The sequence below is a fragment of the Pleurodeles waltl genome, chromosome 10 (genome assembly GCF_031143425.1).
Source record: "Pleurodeles waltl isolate 20211129_DDA chromosome 10, aPleWal1.hap1.20221129, whole genome shotgun sequence".
Taxonomy (NCBI): Eukaryota; Metazoa; Chordata; class Amphibia; order Caudata; family Salamandridae; genus Pleurodeles; species Pleurodeles waltl.
Window position 1 is genome coordinate 32,457,895 of NC_090449.1, and position 18,630 is coordinate 32,476,524.

General features: G+C 38.8%; 1 protein-coding gene across 1 annotated transcript in view; it reads right to left on the reverse strand.

The window, feature by feature from the left end:
• Positions 1 to 1,319: 1,319 nt before the first annotated feature.
• The window catches only part of LOC138260984 (myosin-4-like), a 34,228-nt gene continuing 16,917 nt past the window's right edge, over positions 1,320 to 18,630 (reverse strand). Inside the window, exons 23-40 of the mRNA XM_069209552.1 lie at positions 18,427 to 18,603; positions 16,503 to 16,648; positions 15,951 to 16,041; positions 15,458 to 15,847; positions 15,245 to 15,371; positions 14,099 to 14,217; positions 10,986 to 11,182; positions 10,716 to 10,899; positions 10,461 to 10,626; positions 10,022 to 10,146; positions 9,594 to 9,902; positions 7,955 to 8,158; positions 7,734 to 7,859; positions 5,282 to 5,452; positions 4,542 to 4,646; positions 4,226 to 4,321; positions 2,142 to 2,276; positions 1,320 to 1,472 (exon numbers count right to left, since the gene is read on the reverse strand). Of these exons, the coding sequence (XP_069065653.1) occupies positions 1,452 to 1,472; positions 2,142 to 2,276; positions 4,226 to 4,321; positions 4,542 to 4,646; positions 5,282 to 5,452; positions 7,734 to 7,859; positions 7,955 to 8,158; positions 9,594 to 9,902; positions 10,022 to 10,146; positions 10,461 to 10,626; positions 10,716 to 10,899; positions 10,986 to 11,182; positions 14,099 to 14,217; positions 15,245 to 15,371; positions 15,458 to 15,847; positions 15,951 to 16,041; positions 16,503 to 16,648; positions 18,427 to 18,603 (2,889 nt within the window). The 3' untranslated portion in view covers positions 1,320 to 1,451. The remainder of the gene's footprint in view (positions 1,473 to 2,141; positions 2,277 to 4,225; positions 4,322 to 4,541; positions 4,647 to 5,281; positions 5,453 to 7,733; positions 7,860 to 7,954; positions 8,159 to 9,593; positions 9,903 to 10,021; positions 10,147 to 10,460; positions 10,627 to 10,715; positions 10,900 to 10,985; positions 11,183 to 14,098; positions 14,218 to 15,244; positions 15,372 to 15,457; positions 15,848 to 15,950; positions 16,042 to 16,502; positions 16,649 to 18,426; positions 18,604 to 18,630) is intronic.

The window sequence follows — 18,630 nt, forward strand, 5'->3', positions numbered from 1 at the left end:
AATGATTTATTTTTCTTTTCAATAATCCTCCTCGGGGACCACTGTACATTCATTTTGTCTGGTGCCACTTCTCTGGCAGATAATACAGACGCTATCTTTGTCCATGGTCACGTTTCCCTTAAAGAGTCATCACCACACATAAAGGTTTGATGATAAAATATCTATGTTCACTTGGAGGCATCTTTGCTAACCAACATTTACGGAAAATAATATTTTGGGAACAGGTTTTATTAAGTAGATTGACATTATTCTATTGTTTCCGTCCTGTTTCCAAATATGTCTTGCTACAAAGAGATCTTGGGACATGTTTAGGACAGTAGGGTTGGTTTGGCACATATTGGAGAATCTACACTTTGGTCTAGGCTGAATCTTTGTTAACATTCATCCTTTTAACTCATTACTGTTTAATACTGGTGCAGGCATTGGTGATTGATACTTATTATTTTTTCTACGGAGCCATGATTAAAATGTAGGATTTTCCTATCTTACTTCAACATGTCCTCCAGTCCCCAAGTGTGTTCAGCCTCCTATAACTTGCATTAACTTCACTGGTTACGAATTAGATACACAGAGTCTAAACAACTCATTTGCATACACAGCTGAGGCAACTAGATTTCACTTTTGTTTTTCGTTCAAGCTTCTCAGTTGTATAATTGGATGATTGTTAAAATTAGGTGGTAGTCCTTCAACCTCATTCAAGGCTGTGATCCAGTCTACATCCTCAAACATCCCATCTGTTCATTGAGCCTGTTCAAGTACATTGGTAAGTTAAGATACTAGGTTTCATTCTAGCATCCACCTTGTTTGTCACCAGCCGAATCATTGTAACTATGTGAACAACATTATTATACCTGTAGGCTTAGAGAAAAAAGTAGCTTATATGTGTGGTTGATGCAGATGTACATAAACAATTTTCTTTTGGGAATGTAGTAAACTGCATATATCTGCAGCAATCAAACACTGGCTTCTTTGAGGTAGCGATATAGCAGTTGAGCCAGGATGACACGTGCAATTCGCCCTTTTGCCCCAGTAGCTACTGAGGACTAACAGAATCCGGTTTACAATGGCCTGCTTTATTCATTGGTTAGTCCATGACATTCAGTGTTCCAAAACAAAATATCAGTGAGTCACTCACACACACACACACACTCTCTCTCTCATTCTTTGGGTGTGTATACTGTAGACTCTTAGTGTGTATATTCAGGAACGTCAGAGGTGTTTGTTGACCAAATTAAATTTCTGTTGAATCATCAAAAAACTCTCATTGAATTACTCATGAGATGATAAAGTGGAAAATGATGATGTAGGGATACATCAGCCAGACAGCTTGGTAAAGCTTTAATTGTGACAGAGATATACATTAAAAAATACAACATACATAAAAGTGTTCAAAGAACAAGAAATTTACATTTTGCAGATTTCTGTTTCTTCGCTTGTTGAGGGAAACATGATCACTCTTCGCTTTCTGTTTTCTAGGGGGGAAATAGATCAAATGTATTAAAAGAGTTATGTGACAGTCACATAGAAACGTTTGTCATCTGCAGGATATGTGATTGCTATACTAAGCCTACTGATACTGAGAAACTAGTCAAACACCTCAAAAAAGAATAAACTGAGAAGCTTCCAGCAATGTTGCCCAGATTTATCTTCACTTTAATGAATATAACCCACTCTATTATGTTTGATGATCGTTTATGATTCAATGTTTTTATCCGAAATGATCAAAGATAGATGTTATCATTTTCTCATTCGCTAATGCATTAACACTCTCACATGACTGCAACAAAATCTGACACTTTGAGGACATCGATACCTATATGTTAATTAAGGTTAACTTGTTATGCTCTAGTGGGCTTTGATTGTTGATGATATAACTCTTTCATATACCTTCCTGGAATTATCAAGATTTTACTACTCCTTGTATAACCCTTTTGTGTAAACCCCCCCCCTTATTACTGGAGGCTTTCAGTGTAGCATTTGATGACAGAAAAAAGTGCTTCTAATTCTGGAGCTTTGCAGTTAGGGTTTGATCATGTTTAATCTTGTCAAAATGTAATTTTAGGTGAAACGGATAGATTAACTCATGGAATGAAGAAAGATTTGAGTTGAGAACAAAATGCCTTGTGCTTCATATATATTACCTTGCTCCCAGCATCACGACTCTTGGTCCTAAGTTTATTGACTTGGGATTCTGCAATGTCAGCCCTTTCCTCGGCTTCTTCAAGCTCATGCTGCACTTTTCTGAATCTGCTCAGATGAGCGCTAGCTTGTTCCTCCTAATTGCAAAAAATCAACAATACCAATGTATTTGCACTTACTCCGGAATATGTTATGCAAATTACAAAGTTAAACATTTAATGGAGCCACACAATATCCACATTTTAAAATGTTTTTAAAATAGAAATGATGGACATTGGCACGTATCTGATCGGTCATACTTCTGTCTTTGGTTTGTTGAAGAGAGAACTTTTGTATATCTGCTATGGTTCCATCACTCTATCAGCTGTATATCCTTACCACTTTCCTCCACTATATATAAATATATGTGTCATGTTTGGCATTGTTCATTACAAACACGTAAACCAGTTCAGTGTGCAGCATTTGTACCTAATAGAATGTAGTTAAAACATGTGAATAGACTTTAAAATCAACCTTCTTGGACTTAAATTGGAAACTAAAATTGTGAATAAACATACTATTGCAGACGCTAAGGGATTGATTTAGAGTTTTACAGGCAAGGTACTCCATCTCAAATGCGATGGCGTAATCTACCCTGCAAACACTTGGTCCACCCCCTCATTTAGAAACAGGCAGACCTTAAGTATTCTATTGACTGATCCCCCATTAACTCTGTCTATTAAATACTTCCTCTGAAAGCCCAAAGGAGTAGGGACCAGTGGAGGAAAGACGTTACACTGCCTGCCTTATTTAGAGTGGATGGTGGAGTGTTTTTTTTTTACTGTCTGTCACTCCAGGAAAACACTTGGCAGGGATGGGACCGAAAAAATCTATAGTAACCAACTCTCTCTGGGAGAAAACAGCCAGGGTGTGGGGTCATTCATGTTTTGATTTAAAAAAAAAACTACTAATTTAGGAGTTTGTGTTTGAAAACAAAAAAGGTTTAGTGGAAGTTTACTATTTCAAAAGAAAGCGTTGGAAGTAATATCAGGATGGAGCAGGTAATGTCCTCCTCCACCCTGAGGGACACGACTCTGTCTGCCATGAGGCCCTTATTACAAGTGTCCCGTCCGTGTTAGATGTGATTATAATCATACCTGCTAATTAGCAAGACTACAGGCCACATCGGGTGCAATAAGTAGCACCTATTACCAGTTCCCCCTTGAAACAGGGCTTCACTTGTGGATTGTGTTGCTTATCCCAACAAAATCTGTAAGTTATAGATTTACTAGAGAGCGTTCTCCCTTTAAACTCTGGCAGGTTTAGCCTGCCACAATTTAACAGAGCGTGCATATTTTATCATACTGGTTACATTCCGGGTATGATAGAAAAATGCAAAGCTCATAATTCCAATATATGTGGTAAAAGGAGCTACTGCACATCAGTAATTATCTGTCTACTCATAATGGGGGCTTTTAAGGGAGGTTATATGTTTGCACTTTACTTACCAATCCCTTTATCTTCTGCTGTTAAATTCTGTGTGCCTCAGCATAATTTGATTCATTTGTCAATTGATAACCATGCATCCTAGATGACAATCTGTGACTCAGACAGCTTAGACAGGTGGCATAAGCACCGGTTTCAGTGAGGGAAACATAAACATTTACCTGCTGTAAGATACCTACTTCTTAGTTAGACCTCTGCCACAATTATATCTAAAACCTGGGCATTCTCGTCAGCTAGCAACAAAGCATTGAATAGTTCCCCAGTGTGTCTGTTAGAAGCCCTTCCAACTTCTGGTTTATCATGTCATTAAAGAGACTGTACCAATATTCAGGGAGTAGAAGGGAAGGAAAGATAAATCCTGCAATGCTAGCAGGCTGTCATGGAAAAGCATTGGCACTCTTTTCTCCCGTTCATGACTTGTCAGGTGCATTAGATTGTTAGCATAACAATTGATGTATAGAATAATAAAAGGTAAGCACATTTTCGGTTATGGCACACTTGTCTAATGCAGCTTGTTTTGATTTTATCAGCAATAATACTGAAATGTATGATTGGAAAATATCTGTATAAAAGGGTAAGATAGAAATACTGCAAAACTTACAGTTTCCTCGGCCTGTCTTTTGTAGGCTTTAACCTTTAACTGCAGTTTGTCTGCCAGGTCTTGCAGTCTCAGGACATTCTTCTTATCTTCCTCAGACTATAATTACAAGAAGTGTTGGATTAATTAATAGGATTTATTCTTATCAACAGCTGAATTGGTGAAATGGGAAGCCTTGCAAATTTATAAGCTATTTTAGTTTTCTTAATAAAATAATCCTAAAATATGTTATTCTGTTATGAATAAATAGAAATACATTGTTTGGAGTTTTGTTTATTTATGAATAAGGTTTAACTTCATTGTGATTAATTATACATACCTGGTATGTTAGTTCTTTCACTCTCCTTTCATACTTGCGGACACCTTTAATAGCTTCTGCCCCACGTTTCTGTTCAGCTTCCAGCTCATTCTCGAGTTCATGGACCTGATAAGGGATTTGATAAGATTATAGTCGTCTGTCACTGATCTCCACATTCATGGCCTCATTATGACTTTGGCGGTCTTTTTCAAAGATCGCCGAAGCCGCGGTGCCATCATACCGCCAGTGGCGGTGTGATTGCAGCCCTATTAGGAGTTTTCTGCTGGGCTAGCGGACAAAAACAGCATTTCCACCTGCTGGCCCAGTGGAACACTCACCACAACTTTGAAGCCGGCTTATAAGCGCGACAGGGCTGTCCATGGGGGCCCCTGCATTGCCCATGCCAAGTGCATGGGCAATGCAGGGACCCCCATGTGGCCCCGACACCCCCTTTCCATCAGCCTTTGCATGGCAGTGAGACCGACATGCAATGGCCGGCAGAAAGGGGACTCGTAATCCCAGGGGCAGTGCTGCAAGCACCACTGCCCTGGTGAATTGCGACCGCTGAAACCGCCAAGCTGACGAAAGGTTGCAACATGGCGGTGCCGGCGGTCAGGCTGTGGCACTTCTGCCACGGTCATCATAGGGTGGTCAGACCAGCCTGTCTGAGGCAATCTGACCGCCATTGCTAGTGTGGTGGTCTTTAGACAGCCACACTTATAATGAGGGCCACAGTTTTTAATCTTTGCTGTGTAACTCACTCTGCTCTCCAGTTTCTGGAGCTGCTTTTTCCCACCCTTCATTGCGAGCTGCTCAGCTTCATCCAGGCGATGCTGCAGGTCCTTCACAGTCTGCTCCAGGTTTTTCTTCATGCGCTCAAGATGGGCACTTGTGTCCTGCTCCTTCTTAAGCTCCTCCGCCATCAAAGCAGCCTTCATAGAAGCATAAGATTGGACTTAGTACTGAAGAGGACACATTTCCCTTTCAAGCACTTTAATAGTTTTTTGTGAAAACACTTTTTAGTGTGGTAACACCTACAAAATTGCAACAGGATTATGTATTTATCAAATTACTGAAGATAAAAGCATGTCTTGAGAACTTTCCTCAATTAATTTTAAGTGTATTCTTTCACTCCAAAAAATCTTTGCATAGATTTTCTCAGTTGTGTCAGTGGAGGCAGTTAACTGCACCAGTCTGACTAACTACACATCGCCATAATTATTTGCATACTTGAGCAGTTCTTCTGCTACCTATGCTACATTTACTTTCATATTCCTTCCCAGATCAAAACGCATCTTTAATGGTTCTAGGATATTACAGGACCCTGCATAAAGCTGTAGCAGCAGGCTAAAAACAGGTATCCAGAAATGGCAGCTGGAAAATGGGCCTAAAGTTAGAAAGTTGGATGGAGAAAATGTATTTTTCAGCAGTAGTGTTCATCCTAAAAGTTTATTTTCCTGGTGCTCCCGACTGATAACTAGAAACAGCAGATTCATAAAAATAACATTTGATAGATGTTAAAGCCTGAAAAAGGGAAGTGATAAGAGACAGTCTCTGAGATTCTGGATATCAAATGAATGAGGGAAATCCTCTACTTCAGAATTGCAGTGGAGTTTTGAACACTGAAGCAAAACAAGTAGGGTGACTCGACAGACAAGTCATCACTCCTACATTAGACAGAATACACAAATTCTCCAGTACATTTATTAGACCATAAGTACACGTTTGATGAAATTGTTTTTTACACTTTGGTTAACATATTTGTAAGCATGAAATTGCACCTGAAAGTTGGTTCAAATTGATGTAGCATAGACCAACATCCAGAATTGTCACGTGACAGACCTTTAATTGGCATTAGCCAGCTAAAACATCAACCAATATAAAGGCTTTTGTGGAATATACAGACTGCCAGTTTATGGGGAATGGCTCATCATTCTTTCTGGATTGAGTGAAGTTTGTAATGTTTAGCAGAACATCAGTGACGTGCGAAACTGGAAGACAAAATAAGTATCCCAGTTTTGACAAGTGAGTGGAAAGGAAATACTTTCCTGAAATTAACACAAGGAAAGGCTCTAAGATGTGAGTATATGCTGTGTCCCTCTTATTTAGTGGATGTGGGAGTTTATCGCAATTACAATCTCCTGTGCCACTCAAGAATTCTGAACTTTTGGAAGTGAGATTTGCTTCAACCAATAATTTACATTCCCCATAATAAAAATATTTTAAGACGAAGTGACATTCGCTGCTGTGTTATCAGAAATAATGAGTTGGTGACCAGAAAATGTGAACTATCAACTGATTTATAACTTCAGACTCTTGAGGGAAATAATTTACAAACCACCACTCTGTTAAAAAGTGTGGCCTCATATAATGATCCTAAGGTTCAGAAAGGCGGTCATCCAGAATACAGACATATGGCTTGATAAGTAACTCAGAAGGCCAACATTCCATTCACCATTGAGGCAAATGTTCCCATCCTCCAAAGAAATGCAGGAAATCTACCACATTTAGTTATTTGCCAGATTGGACGAGTATTTTCAAGTGGCTTTGTCCTCCAGGGAACGACGCAGTTGTTCAGTTGATTTGGATGGGCTGTGGGCTTTTTGAGGATGGCATTGATTTTTTCAAGGTTCCATTCATTTGAAAAAGTGGTGGACATGATTAAGGTGTTGGTGATGTGGGTCAGGGTGGTGCTGATGGTGATGTTAGCAGGTTGTAGCTATAGTGGGGTCGTGGATGTTTTGGGGCCCCTTAGTGAATAGTTGGCATGATTGCTGCTGTGTCATATCTGGTGAGGATTCATTTCTATGAAGTGCTCGATGTATTCCGACCCGTGGGTAAGCCCATATTTACACAGGGGTTAGAATTACGAGTTGGTAGGTATTTAATGCATCCAATAATTATTGACTGCATTAAATAACTTAACCTTCATTAACTTTCAGTTGGTCAAACCTGCCCAAGTTTAATGGGGGAAAACCATATGATATTTACTGTATCAAGCAGATTATAGTGCATTAAATACCAGAATCCACATTATTCCCCACCAATTTGTAACAAGTATTATTCATCACATTCAATAGATAACATGCCCTGTGATATTGTTATTTATCATGTGCACTTGTAATCAGGGCCCTATTGTTTTTGGGGTGTTTTAAAACACAAATAAAACATACTTAAAGCTTTATTTATTAAGTAATTTAAGAAGAAACCTACATCAGTGATGGCCTTCTTGGCTTTTTCCTCGGCATTCCTGGCTTCCTGGATGGCTTCCTCTACTTCACCCTGGAGCTGAGAGCTTTCACTCTCAAGCTTTTTCTTGGTGTTGATGAGACTTGTGTTCTAAAAATAAATTTAGCCATTAATTCACTGTTTATCCTATATTACAAGCAACACCTTATGTTGGCATGTTGTGTAATGTAAAAGATAAGCTGTACTTGTGAATGGAGGAGCTGTAAGCGTTCGCTTGCATCAAGAAGTTCTTGTTCAGCAACTTTGCGAGATCGTTCTGTCTGATCCAGGGCAGCCCTCATCTCTTCAATTTCTGCCTGCTGCAGGTTGTTTCTGCGTTCAATGACAGCCACCTGTTCCTTCAGGTCCTCTTGTCCTCTAACAGCATCATCAAGATGAAGTTGTGCATCCTTCCAGAAAATAAATACACTTCAAATAAATTAAACGTATTCTTGAGCGAATGATTGACATGACAAATAATAATTGAAGTATATGCAACTCATAGCTAGCAATGAATATATTGGATTTGTCAATAAACAACTGTGCGGCAATATAAAGGATTTCTCACTGAAGGACATCTAAATGTAGCTGCAATAATGTAGGAAATTGTGGATTCACCTCTAGAGCACAAAAAGATCTCACAACCTACAGAACAGTCTACATAAAAATGTACACAGGTTTCCACTCACTCCAGTTGTGACATCACTGACCACCTGTGGTAAAATAAACGACGTATCTTTTTCAAATTGATTCATAACAGTTAAGATCTAACATCACTATACCTTGTACTAGACTACCACCCAGAATAATTTCAACTTCCACTAAAACTCTTCTTTTTAATACTCCTCATTGTCAGAAACCTTTCTCTAAGTTCACACCCATTAGCAGATAACAAAATATTGATGGTCCTTTGTTGATTAAAGTGCATTGTTGGAGGTCAGGACTGAAGAGCATAAATCTATCAACTGGTGCCTGTAAATGTTACATCGGGAAACTAACGTTCTTTCTAAGTGACTTCCGTGAAACCATCAAGTTCTATAAACATTTGTTTGTCACAAATTGGGAGCTATGTAGCAGTTAATATAATTTCTACAGACCGTATTTCAATGTTCGTTCTATCTACCTACTGGAAAATATGCCTTGCATTAAAGATAGCAATAAATGTTGAATGTGAATGTACGAAGTGTCTGACGTTCACTGTCTGTTATAAGAAATATAAAAAACCTTGCAACACCTACAAAGGACATCGCAAGAGATCTTGGACTTGAATTTAATTCGCCCACATGTCTTGCTTCTCTATATAGTAAAATAACTTCTCAGCGAGTAGCAATATCTTATTAATATTGTCTGGGGATTATATGATCCTGTGTGTATACTTGTAAATGATGCAATGCATGTTCTTGAGTGAGGCACAATCTCAGGCTGTACTTATCCCTCTCTCGTTTTTGGTATGTATTTTCTTATGCTGGATGTGCAGTTCATGTATGACTTCAGCAAACATAAGCACAAAGCTCACATGCAATAGTAGATTTAAATAACAGCATGAGTAAAATGTTAGTATAAACATGTAGTCCGGCTTACACTACCATTTGTAACAGTGCGTGTGGCAGAAATTAGGGACTAAGCAACATGTGTGAGGAGTAAACCACACCTACTCACAAAAATACTTTACATATCGAGTCCACCCTTTAATAAAATATAATGTGATTACTATTGGAGACCATTCTACAGTTTAAAGCCTGGTTAGTAATATAAGTATTTTGCTAAAAACGAGTATAGCAAAAAAAATTAAACGCTAAAGATAGAAAGCAGAAATATAGCATGGGCTAATTTAAATAACAATACCTTGAGTTGACCCTGTACATTCCTGAGCTGCTTCTGTGATTCAGCTGCTTGGCGATTGGCATGACTGAGCTGAATCTCGATTTCATTCAAATCTCCTTCCATTTTCTTTTTCAGCCTCAGAGCATCATTCCTGCTTCTGATCTCAGAGTCTAATGTACCCTGTAGAGAATCTACAGCTCTCTGGTTGTTCCTCTTCAGCTGCTCAATCTCCTCATCTTTCTCTGCCACCTTCCTGTCTACCTCTCCCTTGATCTGGTTCAGCTCAAGCTGGATTCGCAGGATCTTGGCCTCTTCATGTTCCAGTGATCCCTTTTAGAACACAAAAATAAACATTAGTGAGGTAAAGAGCATTTTAATCTTTATATTTATACTAATCAATAGGTCATTCGAGTTAATTGGTTATTGCCAAAATAATAGTCTTCACTCACTTCAGCTTCTTCTAGGGCGGCTTGGAATTCACTCTTTTCTTGTTCAACTTGTTTTTTGGATTTTTCCAATTCATGGATGCATTTTCCATTTTCCCCAATTTGTTCAGTAAGATCCGAGATCTCCTCTACAATAGAAACAGAGTAAACAGACGTAAAGTAGTAACGCTTTAATGTGTGCATTACACTTTATTGGCGAAAATGTTTTTTATGCAACCTATAACTGACCAGCACCGTATATACAATATAATCATGTCGGTATTAGTTGGAAAGGTTAATGGTGTCTGTTTTCATGCCCAGAAGACATAGAAACTTTTATTTACATCAGGGGCCTGATTATTAGCTCCTTATTTTCAGTACAACTTATTTGCATTGTCTTATCTTTATAATTGACAGAATTATTGTAATTTTGGCTACCATTATATGCAAGGGAGAATCTTACGTTGCAGGTTCTTGTTTTCACGTTTCAGGGTTTCAAGGTGATCCAGAGACTCTTCATAGGCGTTCTTCATTTTAAACACCTCAGTGCTCAAGGATCGGGCATCCTTTAGCGCTGCCTCTAATTCAGCCTGACCTTCTTCATACTTCTGTTTCCAGTCTGCTAGGACCTGGTAAAAGAAGTTTTAAATTGTATACCACAAATCACAATTGCAAGGGACACTTCAGACTTGCTGTGAAGTTTGGTGTCAGATGTTACCTTATCAAAGTTCCTCTGTTTCTTGTCGAGAGCAGCAGCAGCACCGTTGGCTCTCTCCACATCGACCATGAGGTCCTCCACTTCAGACTGAAGTCTCTGCTTGGTCTTTTCCAGGGATGCACACTTGGAATTCACAGCTTCAACCTGTTCCTCGGCATCCTGTAGTCTCTGAGCAAGCTTTTTCCTGCAATGTTGTAAGAAAATAAGAATGTTGTGGATCATAAAAACAGCCATTCATGTTCATGTACCTTCTTGCTAAATTGAACATACTTGGCTTCTTCCAGTTCCTCTGTGCGCTGAATGGCATCGGTTTCATACTTGGTCCTCCACTGGGCAACTTCCCCATTGGCTTTGGACAGAGCGCGCTGGAGCTCAGCCTTGGCTTCCTGTTCCTCCTCATATTGTTCACGGAGCAAATCACAGTCATGTCGAGCAGATTGTAAGGCATGTGCCAGGGCATTCTTGGCCTGTGATCAGATTAAAACGGTAAATTCACATTCACTCACACCCCTGCTAAGAGTCAACACTGTGAAAGAGTCTTCCGTATTAACCTGTTTTCAAAAAGGGGAAATTTTTGAGGATGGTTCTCGCCTGCTTGTCTTCTTGCTTACAACTCAACTTACTCCATGCATCTCACTTGTGTCCTGTTACAAGCCCTTGAATACAGCTTAGCAGTGAAACAATGAAAATAAGTATTTGCCGTAATTACCTACAACGACCAAGAGTTTTCAAAATGCAGTGATTTTTGTGTGTTCTCATTGTTTCCTATTTTTTTAATTATTTGATTTATTGTCTCCTTAGAAATGAAGGTGTTCACTGTCCCAGGATCATCTTAATACTTTGATATGTCACAGCACCACCTGTGTTACGAAATAGCATTTTGACATAAACGTATACGCCAGTCATCTAGAATGATTTTTGACATTTTCCATGAAGGTAGTAGTCCAGCTTTTGGTTTGGATACATATTTGAATAATTGTCAGTTCAATGAAGTAACCAATAGGCCAATGTACTATGGCAATGCGAAAAACAGGCATGAGGGACAGTACACCTACTGGTTTCCAAACAGGGCTGCACTTTGCCATGCAATAAATGTACGAATAGGTGTCATCACAAATTTTCAATTTGCAGAGGGTCGCAAAGTGAGCTGCCTAATAAATGGCAGGGCGCCGTTTGTGGCTTTCTGCAGTCTGCTATTTATTCAGATATGATAGCCTGAAATATTTTCTTTCAAAGCAGCTCATATCTCTTATAGAAATGGGTGCTGCTTGTAAAAAAAAATGGTTCCTCGCTTGGGAGAATCTCAAGTGGAGACTACAGTAGTCTCCTGGACCACTGTCTGCTCCCCCAGGCCATCCCACACATTTCCCATCAGTGAATCATTTATCATCTCCTATGAGGAGTCGGTAACGTGTCAATGTTTTTTGCCTGAGATTGTAGTAAAAACATTCATACATTTAATCGTGACTCAATTAAAAAGGGGACGCACTTTCCTCTGACTCCTAATTACGATTCGCAATGGGTTACAAATTCTGTTTTACGAGTTTGAAAGGCTGATCTGCAAAATGGCTTTAGTACATTGTATATCACCATTTTTCCAGTTGCAAACACAGTGATTATTCAAATGCCAAGGTTGCAAACACAACTTTTCAGTACATTGGCCCGTAGATCTATCCTGCAAACAGACTGGTGAAGCACCGTGTTCCATATTATATTTTATCTTAGTGGGTGTATTATGCTGGTTCTATTTAGAAATGATGTGATATTGAGATTCTTCATTTAATCATCAATACAAGGGCTAGCCTTTATTTTGTAATAGGGAGTCTGGCTAAGCTAGACACTAAGCAAAGTTAGGTCCCCTATACACCATTTTTAAATAGTTGTCAGGGGCATTTGTCCCACCAATACAGCACAAGCTGTAGTTTTCACTCTGAAAGAGGATCGCTCACCCATTTTAAAGACCCCTCCAGAGAGGCACTAGAGTTGCAGCTCCAGTGAAGCCACTTAACACTGCTAAAAACAAATTGGGAATCTTTAAAGATATTTCTTAAAAACGTTCATCACCCCGTGCATTGAGGTCATTGTTTGACTTAACTGCCCTGTTATGCATGGCTGTCATAGACAGGGAATTCCAAAGATGGTTGCACTATCCTAAATAAGAGTCTTAGATGTGCTGCCAGGTCAGGGGTTCATGCTAACTGAACTGCTGAGGCTCTGCCGGTGTAAACCTGGTGCGTCTCAAACCTCTTAATGAGGCAGGGAAACTACACGTTTTTCAGTAAAGGAGATGTGCTGATCTACTGCGGGTCTCCCACACTTGTGATTGTGCAAAACATCAAATAGTGATCCATAAGTGTTTTAATTGTTTCGAGACAATTCCTAGGGAATCCTTGTTTGTGTACCAATGGTATCTTTCCTGTCTCCATGTACCAGGATATCAGAAAGTTTACTTATACTGTACTCTGAATGAGCCTTATGCCACTCATAGCCCTGTTGTGACCCTCCTGGACTTAAACATTAGTTTGTTTGTACACATGTGATTGTGTAATGGCAACCTCTAAGACTTCCTGGGTAACACTGCTGTCTTACTGACAAAACCACAGACACCCAAATGTGAAAACCTGCCCCACAAGTAGCAGTTGCCCATCCTTAGTGTTCAAATTGGTCTGTCTTTCTTCTTGCACATATGCGGTTAAGGGATCTCTTTGTTCCAACATGAAATATTCTTCAGTAATTGCTAATGTTAAAATGAACAATTACATTTGTGTCCTGTAGATAGTGTCAACCATTTTGAAAAGCACATCTGTCATCCTGGGAGCTTGGAAAATGATGAACCAACTCTAACCTGGAACTCAGGTTGGAGGATGAAAGGCGAGTGATGGACCGTTTTTATGTAAAGATTACCATCTTGTAAGTGTGTATTATCTCAGACCTATAGACAGCAGTTCAAGATCAAGGGTCTGATTTAGATTTTCGCAGACGGGTTACCCTGTCACAAACGTCACGGATATCCCGTCTGCTGAAATGTAAATCCCATAGGAAAGATTTACATTTTGGCGGACGGGATTTCCATCGCCGTTGTGACGGAGTAACCTCTCTGCCTAAATCTAAATCAGCCCCCAATTCTTTACTTTTACACTTCTGGAATATTGCAAATGGTGTAGGTTTTAAGATGAATCTGAGAGCGTCTGCAGGTCTCTGTGTTTTGGTTCCTACAGAAGCACCCTGTCAGAGGAAGGGGGTCATAAGGATGTGCTGTGCTGTTTTTGTCTCTTATGTCCAATGATGCCCAAGTGGATGTTTTGGTAATCTATAAGACTTCAACTATAAGCAGTAATGCTTGCATGGAACGCAGTTAGTAATATAGTCCGAAAGTAAGATACCTTTGTCTCTTCTTCCAGCTGCCTCTTCAGTTCTTCTGTCTGCTGAGTAAAGGCTTGCTTCCCTCTTGTCAACTGAGAGATCAAAGATTCTTTTTCTTCCACTTGGCGGGAGAGTTCACCTTTTAATAAAAATAGATAACCATATAAGTAAGGTTACAACACATTTGAATATTTGGCTGAGCTGTGTGCAATCCCTTTAGAGTGTGAAACCTAAATAAATGTATTTCCTTAGTAATGAAATGGCCTCTGGGATTCTGAGTTTAATGTTTCTAAGAGACCGTTAGATATGAGCCCTATTGTGTGACAGAAATTAAACTTTTGCCCAGTTAGATTCAGTACTGCTACCTATAGCTGAATTTCACTCCTCACTCATTCTTGAAATTTAACAATAATAATTTGTAGGTCGAACTGCTAAAAGCAAAAATATTGTCTGACACAAAAACATGTTTAAAACAGTATTGCTTTGTTGACTGTCATTTTAGTATTAGTAACTCCAGTATGGTGCTGTTTTTGTAGGTATGTCGGACACGTTATTCTTGTAGGACTGTAGTTAGGCCATGAGATTCTGGTGCCATACTCAATAATATTTATGAAATACTAATGTGTAAAGCTGTACTATGTGTATGCTACATGTCTGCTGATGAATAAGTTGAGATATTTACATTGTGCATTCAGTGGACTAAATCAACTCCTGGTATAGTGAGGGACTTGGGGGTGTCAACCTAGCATGTCTAATGCATAGAACATTAATAACCTATTGGGGCATTGCAGGATTTGAGATTGTTTTCAGTCTTAATTCCAAATTTGCACCTATGAAGTGTAAATGTACTTGTGGCCATGTCCTGGTGAGACTGATGGTGATTGATAGTAGAGTGGCACATTTAGGTTTATATATGGAACTTGTTACAAAGGTGGGGCAAGTATCTCTTGTTGAATTCTAGTCAGACAATGCTCTGCTTGACTGTAGTCCAGTGGCTAGCCTTTAGTGTCCATTGTAGTTACAGCAAGGGTTTTTACCTTAAATATAGTGCCTCTGACCAGTTCTGAATTGTCCTTAGTAAGAAAAATCTAGGTGCAAATGTGAACTTGTGTGCTGTACTTGAACAAACTGGTATCGCCTACAGAGGTTACAACTGAAATTCCTACCGTTTTCTGTCTGGAAGCGTGCCTTCTGTGTAGTGAGGTCATTAATAAGACGTTGATGCTCATCACTTTTGGCCTTAATCTCACTGAGTTGATCCTCAAGTACACGGCTCACCTTCTCAAGGTTTGCCTGTGGAATAAGAGGAATTGAATTAGAACTGGAAGCCTTTAGAGAACAATATTTACTGATGAGAAGATTACTTGCCATTGGCTTACCTTGGATTTGGATACATTCTCCATGTTGCTGGCGAGGTCATCTATTTCCATTTTGTATTCACTCTTTTCTTTCTCCAGCTTTTGTTTGACCCGCTGCAGATTGTCGATCTGCTCCCCAAGTTCTGCAACACTGTCTGCATGCTTCTTGCGAAGGGCAGCAGCAGTAGCTTCATGCTGAAGGGTTGATTCTTCCAGGTCTCGCCTCATTTTCTGGAACTCTGATTCGCGTTTCTTGTTCATTTCAATCTGGGCAGAAGTGGCTCCACCAGCTTCTTCTAGCCTTTCACTGATTTCTTCAAGTTCCCTGGAGAGATCAGCCCTTTGTTTCTCAACTTTTGCTCGAGCTGCTCGCTCAGCTTCAATTTCCTCCTCCAGTTCTTCAATGCGTGCCTAAGAATTGAAATATCACATTCTATGAATGAAATTCTAATGATAACATTTCCGACTTTGTCAATGCTAACTAAGCTGACAATTTATCTATTAAAGTCAGTACCTGAAGTTCTTTGATTTTTTTCTGCAGCTGGGCTGCCAGAGATTGTTCATCTTCAATCTTGCTCTGCACTTGGCTTAATTCAAAGTCTTTTCTGGTTTTCACAAAAAAATGTGCGTTAATATATTTAAATGTGTACTAGACTGCATTTTATATTGACTGACTTCAGAACTGCTAGTTTAGCCATATTAAAACTTTAATAAGAATAACACAATTAAAGTTCCTTTGCACAGATTAAATTACCCTGATTTCCTGTACAAACAGCAAATTCCATCAAAAATAATTTTATGCGAGAAAAGTTTGAAGACAGAAAAAAGGAAACACAGAAATTGTTGCCAATATCAATCTTTACAATGTTGCCATCCTCTGACAGCAATGTCTGTATTTGAATAAAAAGTTTCCTAGTAAAGGAATTTACATCAAACGTTATTGAAAAACTGTCAACAATATGTAGCTCTTCTACGTTCTAGCTCCCAGTCTTGCAAATTTCCTATATTTGATTAGAAACATTGGAACAACATAGCTTTATATCAGCTCCTCCTTGCATGTACTTACTTCTTCAGTTTTTCATCGCTTTGCTGTTTATCATTTTCAAGGTCCATCACAGTTTCCTGGGACAGCTTCAGGTCACCTTCAAGCTTCCTCTTGGCTCTCTCAAGATCCATGCGAAGTTTTTTCTCTTGTTCCAAAGACCCTTCAAGCTGAGTATTTAAATTCATATCTTAACTGTTATGATGATGAACAGGGTTGAGTTTTTCATGACTATTTCTATGGTCATTTTTGAGAGAATGATGGCATATAGCTTTACTTGACAAAAGTATATAGTGTCCTATTTTGGCAGACGTGTTTGTGAAATATTTATTTGTTTTCATCTTCATCGGTGCTCACAGAAACAGGTAGCTTGATCTGATGTTTTGTGCTCTTTTTAACATTTGTTTATTCATATCTGTGTTATCAAGCTTATCTGGATTCACATATACGCCGTTTGAGCAGGCTTAATACTGTGTGAATTTGATAGGTTTAACATTTTTGTATGTGATTTTGGATCCTATAATGACGTGAGCCATGCCATAAAAAACACTGTCATTGGTTGAAATGTTTCATTCAGGTGACTATTAAAGCACTGATAAATTAGGCCAAAGGAGAGAAACTATTTGCCAGATTTGAAGAAAGTGGTAGAGGTTTGCTTATGTCTGTATGTGGGTGTGTATACATGTGTGTGAGCATGAACACAAATGATTTAGCGTAATGTCTGGTAAAACTTTAGATTTTTCTCAAATATCCGTTTCTGAAGATTTGAGCATGGTATAAGCAAAAATTAGACTGAATCATATGTAATTGTATATTGAAGTAATGGCTTCAGGTTCCCCTGGTGTCAGGCTTACCCTTCCTGTTATGGATTCAATAATACTTCGTACATATGAAGTAATGTCAAACTTGAGCAGGCTTTATTTTAAAAAGTTGTACTAGGTTACTGAGAAATATTGCACAACTGAATAGTTTTTTAACTAACTACAGAGAAAGGTGTTTTATTTTGAAGATATATTAAAATGTAATGTAGCATTTGTTGATAAATTATTTATTAAGCTTGCAAAGGCTCCATTCATATTAATTCTGACAACCACTCAAACAATTGACCATTTCTTACTGAATCTGTTTAACAATACAACAGAACTTTCAGTTTTACGGAGTTGTTTGTGTTCTGCCACGTACAATACTAATAGAAGATTTTTTTATCATCAGTTATTACTAAGTCAGATTCTCTGTTAACCATGAAAGAGGTGTCCACTGTAGGACAAATATTTCTTTTAGTACCTTATAGTTTTCAGAAGAACCAATTCAACATTATGCAAGTGCATGATCTTCTGTTCACCAAATGTTCAGCAAATAAGAAAAGGGGTTTACAAACGATTTGGTACTCTAGGCCATCAAGGATTGACCTGCCTTTCCGGTCCATAGCTCCTCGGCATCGCCTACTGCGTAGGTATGGAAAAACCACAGATAGGAAGACTCCTAGAGCTGTGTTTGCCTTCATTTCATGATGCTCCTTTCATGGCCAGTGAGACTAAGAGTACCAAAAGGGAGCTCTGAAAACCTACAGCTGCTCCTCCTGGCTACCTGTAATTGGCCTCCATATGCAAGTGTTCTAACTACATTTTACTCTAAGATGCAATGTCATACAATTAGTTGCTTTGTACTTAAATAACCTTCCCGGAAATTATGTGCATTCTGCTGTTTAAATACACTCTGTCAATGTTGTAAAAGTGGCCTAAAACATTTGGAGAATGATATGTCTTTTATGTGAATTAATTAAGGTGGTAAATGTAACAACATGAAAGAATGTTTTTTTATAAATAGTAGTAAATATTATTAAAGAAGGTTTTTGTAAAGGACTGTACACCATAGAATAAATCTAATCTTCAACAAAGGGTTTCCTTCCATGTTCTTTGAAACAGTATCTTTTTTAATTTATACTTACATCGTCCACTTGCTGTTCCAGCTTGGTTTTAGCTTTGGTCAGAGTGCTGACCTTGTCTTCCTCTGCCTGTAGGTCATCCAGAGTTTGCTGGTGGGCCTCCTGGAGAGCTTTCTTCTCTTTTGAAACTTTTGCAATGTTTTCATCTAGGACTGCCATTTCCTCAGTGAGGTTCTTTACCTAAAACATTCAGATCAATAAAAACAA